Source organism: Mangifera indica, chromosome 18, assembly GCF_011075055.1.
Source record: "Mangifera indica cultivar Alphonso chromosome 18, CATAS_Mindica_2.1, whole genome shotgun sequence".
Taxonomy (NCBI): domain Eukaryota; kingdom Viridiplantae; phylum Streptophyta; class Magnoliopsida; order Sapindales; family Anacardiaceae; genus Mangifera; species Mangifera indica.
In genome coordinates, this window is record NC_058154.1 from 1,555,044 (window position 1) to 1,564,724 (window position 9,681).

At 28.8% G+C, this 9,681-nt stretch overlaps 1 protein-coding gene across 1 annotated transcript; it reads left to right on the top strand.

Moving 5' to 3' along the window:
* The first annotated feature begins 4,454 nt into the window (after positions 1 to 4,454).
* On the top strand, positions 4,455 to 7,912 carry LOC123201999 (laccase-7-like). Its single transcript, XM_044617698.1, has 6 exons — positions 4,455 to 4,612; positions 4,717 to 4,868; positions 5,041 to 5,285; positions 5,784 to 5,912; positions 6,002 to 6,952; positions 7,587 to 7,912. Exons 1-6 carry the CDS (start codon positions 4,520 to 4,522, stop codon positions 7,715 to 7,717), a joined length of 1,701 nt encoding a protein of 566 aa, XP_044473633.1. The 5' UTR covers positions 4,455 to 4,519; the 3' UTR covers positions 7,718 to 7,912.
* The last annotated feature ends 1,769 nt before the right edge of the window (positions 7,913 to 9,681 follow it).

Consider the following 9,681-nt stretch of genomic DNA (forward strand, 5'->3'; position numbering starts at 1 on the left):
ACTAAAACAATATTGTTTTAATATATATTAGTCAAAACGATATTATTTTGTATCAAAATTTTTAAGCCCACGAGTTTGATGAGTTGAACTTTATAAAACTCGAGCTCAAGCTCAAAAATATTGAACTTTCAAGTTTGAGTTTGTTCAAACCAAACTCGAATAAACTCAGTTCGAATCTAGCTCCAAGACAAAAAAAGTTTGGAAAAATTTTAAACTAAACCATTTTAGGTTTTAAATCAATTTGAAAAAATATCATTTGATCTAGTTTGAATTATAATTTGAAAGTATTAAAAATCATTTACTTTCAAATATTTCGTGTTTAATAAATAATAATTGAATTATAGTGATTTAAGATATAAAAATAGAAATAAACATTTAAAATAAATATGAAAATTATATATCCAATACACATGTAAAAAAAATGATAAAATACATATAAAAAAAGGGTAAACCTAATTGTTTATAAAAAAAAATTATGTTAAATAATATTTTATATATAATTATTTTAAAAAATAAAGTTAACCATTTGGTTTAATTTGATTTGATTTTAAATCTGTCTAAACAGTAACCCTAACCTTAAACCTTTTTTTCTAAAATTGATCAACCTAACAAAAACCATTTTATACGGCAAACCAAATTGAATCATAATTCTTGAATGGTTTGATTCGATTTTATAATTTGAATCGAATTATGTGTATCCCAAGTTTTATTGCTTTATTTTTCTCAACACAACTATTGTTTTATTTTATCACGTGTGAAGTTGAAAATTCATTTACATTGAGGAAGAAAGAAAATTGTTTCTTCTTCAGAAACTTCCAAAACCGCGTTAAGGCTCAAAAGATCACAATCTAAGGAGCTTTAATGACAGATATTTACCTAAACAGTTTGAAAATCTAACTTCTGAAGTTGGAATTTTCAAAAATTCAACATTGGTAATAACAAGCATGCACGCATCATGCATTAGTCTTCAATTTGTGAACGAATTTTCAATTTTGTCCTAGACTTCGAGGATGCCTTTACGTAGTTAATTATACGCCATTAGCTGGAGGCCAAATGACTTATTCTTCCCAAATTAGTATACGTCAAATATTTAAAACTTAAACTCTCATACGAGGGTTATTAAAATTAACTAAAACAATTAGTTTCAAAAGTATTATTATTATTTAATTAGTAATATATGATAAATAATAAAACTTTATTTATTCTCTTATAGGTTTAGAAAACTAACAATTTCTTTCAAAATTAAATTTTAAAAAATTATATTTTTCTCGTGTGAACGAATTTTCAATTTTGTTTGAGACTTTGAGGATGCCTTGGTGTAGTTAATTATATGACATTAGCTGGATTACGGTAAGTAGGAAGCAACATAAATAAACTACATTTAATTTGTTTCAACGTGAATAAATCAAAGAAGTTGAAATCTCATCATTATGGTTTCATTTTCTATAGTACAGCTATTACCTAATCCCTCTATACCTAACGAAAAACAATATAATTATGCATATATATTTTTTTTATATAATTTAAATATATAGATGATACGTTATCATATGATTAAAAAATTTTGAATTGAAGATAAAATAATATCAAATCACATGATGATACATCCTCTATATATTTAAATTATGTATAAAAAATATATACACACAATATTGTTAATATAAAATGCAACCGAAAACAATATTGATGGTAGTCTGAACCCTAGGAAACTTTATTTGAAGCTCAAATTCTAAGAAAATTACAAACAAATTAAAATTGAGACGATACGATTATATGTCAAAACTTGCATATCTGATCTACATTGACCACAAAAAAAAGAATTATTTTCAGAACAAAAATTAACACCTAAAGGTATTGAAGTAAACTCAGTTTTTTTTTTTTATTGAAGAGTCAAATTTTCAAATTTTTCTATCGGAGAGATCAAAATTTTGAATTTTCCTATTGAATGTGTCAAACTAATCACATTAGTTTAAAATCAAAATAAAATAAACAATTATAACTATGTTTGTTTAGTATCTTTAATCAATAAAATTATATTTATACATTCTTAAATACACAGATAATATATCATCATGTGATTGAATAAATTTGAATTAAAAATAAAATCATAAAATATTAATATTTTCTATAAAAAAAATATAAAAATTTAGTTGTTAAATTCAATAGAAAAATCAAAAAGTTCATTCTTTTTTATAATAAAAAAAAATTTAGCCATTTTAATTAAAAAAAAATGTATCCATGTATTATTGAGTGAGGTATAAACAAACTGTGGTTTTTGCATTCATGCCACATGTTAGCTTCTGAGAAGAAGTCTGGCGCAGCCACCGAGGAGTTCAAAATGTGGAATAAATTAGGGCTGGAGTCTTCCTCCACATCTACAAGAAGGGCTCAGTTTACCTGCAAATCTTCCAATTGCCTTCTAAATCAAGCTGCCACCCACATGAAAGCTCCTTGCCCGGGCAACAGTCACTGCTTCTGTCATGTACACCTAAACCCAGAGAGACTTTACTAATTAATTACTTTATCAAAGACCCATTTATTAAATAATTTAAGTGAAAATCACCCATTACAGCACGCCTGATGAATTTATTAGGAAAAACGTTACCAAATTTAATCTATTTTCTACAAGTGTGAAGAGAAGAATAATCATCAAATTTTGAGTATTTATTTGAGTGTTTAATTAATATGTTATTTTATAATTAAATGATTTTAAATTAAAAATAAAATATCATTCAATCATATAAAAATATATTTTTTAAATATATTTAATTAGGTATTTAAAACTAAATACATATAGTATTGTTATATATATAAAATATGTAATACTTAAATTTGACAATTTCGGCTTGAATTTAAGATTTTTTACGGTAATGGAGAAGAGATTTCTCGATAGAAATAGGAAAGGGAACTAAAAATATCCCCACAATCCAAGATAGGGATACATGTGTCTCTTTCCCACCCCACCCCATTCTCATCCTTGTGTCCGCCATTTTATATTAATATTTCTACTTTAAAAACTAACATATTTTTATAGTTTTAGATTATTTATGTTTTTCAAATTTATTTATAGTTTTATTGTGCATATTAAGATAATTAATGTATATTATTTGTGTATTTGAAATAAGTTTGGTTTAATTTTAGTTAATTTTATTATTTAGTATGTTTATGTTATGTTTAAAAGATATGAGAAGAAGATTTTTTTCATAAATACAAGAATAGAGAGGGGATTTTCTCCAGAGAGTAGGAGATAGAAAGAGAATTTTTTCTCACGGGAAGAGGATAAGAAATCTTTATTATCTTCGTAACAGGGATGAAGATTAAGATCCTTTGTAGGGACAGGGACACAAAATAGAGTATTCGGCCCTTTTCGCCCCTTTTCATTGTTATCTCTAGTAGTACTTAATTTTTCTCCCACATTTTACTATCTCCATCCATATGCTATTACTGTTATTGGTGGTGATAATTTGAATGCTAAGATCCAATCAACCGCAATTTTCTTCAAACTAATGCAACCTGTAAAATTAATAATTTGGGTGTTGGCACATGGCCGGCAGCTTGTAAATTAAAGTTCAAACTAATGGCTAGGACCAAAAAATTTTCAGTCCTACTTAGTGCTTCTTCCATTGATTCATCTCTTACCAAACACAGAAAAAGGGGAAATAACAATAACATAAATGTGAATTCAGTCTGTTATCAATGGAAAATTAGTTGAAAAGGAAGGGAATAATAAAAAGGATAGCATATAAATACATCATTGTCAGAATTACAAGCTTTTCGTTAGTATTTTTTGATATACGATATTATGATATAATAGACGGAAAACAATATATAACCTAAAACATATCGAATTAATACGATATAGTAAATATATCATATGATATGATACGATATATATTTTACGATATAATACATATTACTGATATAAATTGATATATTTTTTTAGAAAAAATAAAAATATAGTAAAAGTATATATGAAAAATTTTAAATTTTCAGAGATGTTTGTGATATTTTTTAAAATGATATTATGTTAATTAGAATTTTTTTATTAATATTTTAATATTTATTTGTAAATGACTTGCTCTACGATATAATACGGTATATAATATATAATAAAAAAATTGAATTTTTGATATACGGTAAGATACAGAATTGGATTATCATGTTCAACGGGGCTAGCTTAGCTAGTTTGATTGAAGAACTAAAATCATAGTAAATAGTTTGGTGGTCAAACCAAAGCTCTTAGGTAACAGAGTTCTACTTACTCCTTAATTGCTTTTCCCATTTTAATCCTTATCGAAGCCGGCCCAGATGATCCTTTTAACTAGTTTATCACGCAACTGAATCGAAATGTATATGCAAGGGCTTTGTTTTTTTAATATTAATTTCCATGGTCACGGAGCAGTTGGTATTTTAAAGAAGGAAGGAAATTATCTCTGACCAAGTAAGCCTGAAATTGTTCTTATAAATAGAGCTTGCCTTTCCTATTTTCTCTTCATTATTTCTTAATCTTCTATTCAACATGGCACTTCCTAAGTTTTTGCTACTTTGTGTTTTTGTGCTTCTGGGTTGTTCTTCAATGGCTTCTGCTGCAATTGTGGAGCACACATTTAATGTAAACTTCATTTTCCCACCTTCATTTTCTTCAGTAGCTTAACCCGAGGCCTTCTTCTGGTTAAAATACAACTCCTTTGATAACACTTTTTGCTGGTTTTTCAGGTGCAAAACTTGACCATCGGAAGATTGTGCCAGCAGCAGGTGATAACTGCAGTAAACGGCAGCCTCCCAGGGCCGACTATTCGTGTTAGTGAGGGTGACACTCTTGTTGTTCATGTCTTCAACAAGTCACCCTATAACCTTACAATTCACTGGTAATTAACCCTTCAACGCGAAGTTAAAATCAATTCATCACTGTTTGTTTAAATGATTTAGGCTTTGAAAATATAATGAATTTATGGAAATTTTCCCCCCATTGCTTCACACTTTCCTCATCCGCGTTTGCTTAATGCAAACACATTCTAATAGAACATTACATTTGTGTAGGCATGGGATATTTCAAATACTCAGTCCGTGGGCAGATGGGCCAAGCATGGTGACTCAATGTCCAATAACACCAGGACACAAATACACCTACAGATTTAGAATCATCAACCAGGAGGGAACCCTGTGGTGGCATGCCCATGTCTCATGGCTCCGAGCTACTGTCCATGGCGCTCTTATTATTCGCCCAAGAGCTGGTCAATCATATCCATTCCCCAAACCCCACAAGGAAGTTCCAATCGTGCTAGGTATGTAGGATTAATCTCGCGAATTCTAACATATATATTCATGCAACTAATCAATTGAATAGAATACATGAATTAAAAGTTTTCAAGATTCAAACAAATCTAACATGTCATTATTGATATAGAATTCATTCTAAATTAGATCCGAGAAAATGACCTTACTTCTCCATATGTTTTTAAAATGATAATATTTTGATGAATAAATTATATATTAGTTTATTTGATTCATCTATCAAAGATCTAATAAATTTAATACTCTATATTTACTTCGTCATAACTCATATTTTATTTATTAAAGTGTATAAGATATTTAACAAAATTAATTACGGTATACACATAAAATATAATTCACTCCATTATACATTTATTTAGAGTTTTGTTAAATTAAAATAATATCAATGTTTGTCCACGTCCGAAAACTTTTAACTTTCCAAATTAATTTTTAATCTATCTATACCTAACAAATGGAATTAAGAGAACTAATTTTTAATCTGATTGCAGGTGAGTGGTGGAATGCTAGCGTTGTCGATGTTGTGAACCAGGCGCTCGCCACTGGCGGGGCTCCTAATGATTCAGTTGCTTTCACCATTAATGGAAAGCCCGGAGACCTCTACCCCTGCTCTCAAAATCGTAAGTTTATAATAGATAAAGCTTTATGATGAAGCATTTTCTTTTACTTTCTCTAATGGGTTTCAATCTCTGGTTTTAATAATCATCAGAAACATACAAGCTCCACGTTCAACAAGGGAAGACTTATCTTTTGCGTATAATCAACGCTGCACTCAATAACCAGCTCTTCTTCAAGATTGCTAATCATAATCTGACGGTGGTGGCCGTCGACGCTGCATACACAACGCCGACGGTCACCAACGTTGTGGTGATTGCGCCGGGGCAGACCACCGACGTTCTTCTCAAAGCCAACCAACCTGTGGGCTCTTATTACATGGCGGCTCATGCTTATGTCACTACGCCGAACACCTTTGACAACACCACCACCACAGGCATCATCGAATATGAAGGCTCAAACTCAACCGCTGCGCCGATCATGCCAGTTCTTCCGGCCTTCAACGACACGCCGACGGCTTTCACATTCTACAGTAATTTAACCAGTTTGGAATTTTGCCCCCACTGGGTCCCAGTGCCACGTCACGTCAACGAGCATATGTTTGTGACGGTCGGATTGTCGCTCGAGCCTTGCGGGGCAAACGCCACGTGTCAAGGTATAAATGGTCAACGATTTTCTGCCAGTATGAACAATCAATCACTTGAGCTGCCGACAAGTTTATCGTTGTTGCAAGCTTTCTACGGCAATGTTACTGGAGTGTACACCACTGATTTCCCCAACAACCCGCCTGTTACATTTGACTTCACGAATACCAACCTGACCAACGCCACGTCACTGCTGTTTGCACCGAAGGTGACGAAGTTGAAGAAGGTCAAGTTCAATTCGACGGTGCAGATGGTCTTGCAGAACACCGCTTTAATCACGACGGAGAATCATCCGATGCACCTCCATGGCTTCGACTTTTACGTACTGGCCCAAGGATTTGGAAACTATAACAAAACCAGGGACAGCAAAAAGTTCAATCTCGTCAACCCACAACGGCGAAACACCATAGCCGTACCAGATGGAGGCTGGGCTGTCATCAGATTCACTGCAAACAACCCAGGTCAGTTGATTTATTTTCTTCTCTTTTTCACAAGATTAGGCAGTCAACATCTGTTAAATAATAACTCAAATTTATTTATTAATTAAGGTCAAAAAATTGGTTCTGCATTATGGTAACGTGACAGACATATTAATTAGGCCAGATGCCATGTCCCACCATAGGTTTGATGAGATAACAATTTCCACACTAAGTTTGAAAAAGTTAATTTTCAACCTATCTGTTCAATTTTTAACAAATTTTATTAATTTTTTTTATAAAATTTCTTTAAAAACAAATAATGTTTCAAACTAAATAATACTTTACTGTCAAATTTTATATCTTAATTTATATTAATTTTCAATATATCTCTTTATAATTTTAAAATTGATAATTACACCCAAAATATATGAATACCTTATCAAAAATATATATTTATCCTTAATAAATTTTAAAAAAATTAACAATGGAGTTTAACGAAAAGTGAGAAATTGGTTTTTTCAAATTTAAGGGTTGACAAGTCAATTCATCAAACATTGGGTGGGACAATGATTTGACATAGTGAGATTGATAATTTCTCTGGCCAACGGGCAACATTTTCTTTTCGAAAGAGCTGAAGAAGTTTTCAGGCTGACTTTTCACTTGGTGATTTTTACAGGTGTGTGGTACATGCACTGCCACTTGGACGTTCACTTGGGCTGGGGTCTGGCCACGGCTTTTGTTGTTGAAAATGGGCCAACGCCGTCAACTAGGCTGCCTCCACCGCCGAAGGATCTACCCAAGTGTTAGTGGTCTTGTTTCACGAAATAAAGAGGCTCCGATTGTTAACTGGTCTCACAATACTATTATTTGTTTGGCTTTAAATTCAATTGTATTATTTGTTAATTTCAGTTCTGAAAAAAATTGATGTAATAATTGTCAACTGTGATGTATCAGTCCATTTTTTAATGTATTTTGCCTGTAATAAATAATATTTTCTTAATATATTGTATTTTTTATATTTTTTATTGATGTGAGTTTACATCAATAAAAAAATCAATTATTTCGGTTAATAAAAATATGAATTATTTATGTTTTCATTGAATTCATATTTTAAATAGGTTATTCCAAATTTTTAAATCACAACTATATTAAACACAAATTTTATATATTTTTTGTATTAAATACAAGGAGTATACATAATTCGATTCAAACTATAAAATCGAACCGAATTACTTAAAAATTATGATTTAGTTTGGTTTGTAAAATAGTTCAGTTTAGATTGAAATTTTTCAAATTATTTTTTTTAGTTTGGGTTAGCATTTGAACGATTCTCAAATCGAATCAAACCGTAAATTATGTTTTCATAATATATATATATATATATATATATATATATATATATATATATATATATATATATATATATATATATATATATATATATATATATATATGAGAAAATATTCTAATAAGCAATTAAGTATATAACTTGTTTTTTATATTTATTTTTTCATTTTTTGTACATGTATATTGTGTATATATATATTTTATATTTATTTTAAATGTGTATATTATGTTTTAGAAAATTATAATTCAATTAATTATATATATATATATATGAATGATTTTAAATAATTCAAATTATAGCAGTTGAATTATATATCAAAAACATAATTTATCATATCGTGTATCATATTGTATGATACACTTTTTAAAAATTAAAATAATAAATTAATAATAAAATATTATAATTAAGACGTCATCATTTTGAAAAATATTACAAACATCTTTAACATTTTAAAATTTTTTATATACACCTCTAATATATTATAATTTTTTAAAAAAAAGTGTATCATTTCGTATAGATAATACGTATTGTATCATATGATACATTTACTGTATCGTATCAATTCAATATATCTTATAATAGTATCATTTTTCATCTATATCGTATCGTGTATCGTAAAATACTGATAATTATAATTCAAACTATAATCAAAATTGAACCAAACCATATTTTTTTAGTTTGGTTTGGTTTGGTTTAAAAAAAAAATTTCAAACCATTTTTTTCAATTTAATTTGAAAAATCTGTCAAACCACACAAAACCCATTTGTGCACACCCCTGTTAAATGCATATTATTTTCCTTTTTCATTTTTTTATGAATTTTTAAATTACAAAAATATCTCTTATATTTTTAATTAGTTATCATTATGTTATAACTATATAAAACAAAAACAGTTTTTTGTCATCCAAATGTCTAACCTCTTCTAATAATTTTTTATGATTATTGAATTTTGATTATATATTATGTTATATTAAATTTATTAATTAATTAGATATTTTATATTTAAATTATTAATTAAAAGATCTATAAAAAATACTAAAATTATTATTAATGTTACCATATTTTTTTAAATGTATTATTAATAATGTGTCATGTTAAACTTACATATACGTATTTTGTATCTTTTCCGTATATAAATTTTATCAACAGTTTTTTACAAACATATCTTTCATCATTTATCAAGTTATACGTATATAATTTTCTTACCTTTTTTTCTTTTTTCTCCCGTATTTATTAGCTAGGTACATGCTTGCTCGTACAGAGAAATTGGCACCGGCAGTTTTATTATTTACTCCTTGGGGACCAAGTAACTGGTGCCGTATCTAAATCCTTTAATTGAATATATTAAATTGTTCACTGCTGGAAGTAAAAGTCAAAGTCATAAATTCAATATTTTGAAATTGATCCATTAACATAAGCCTTAC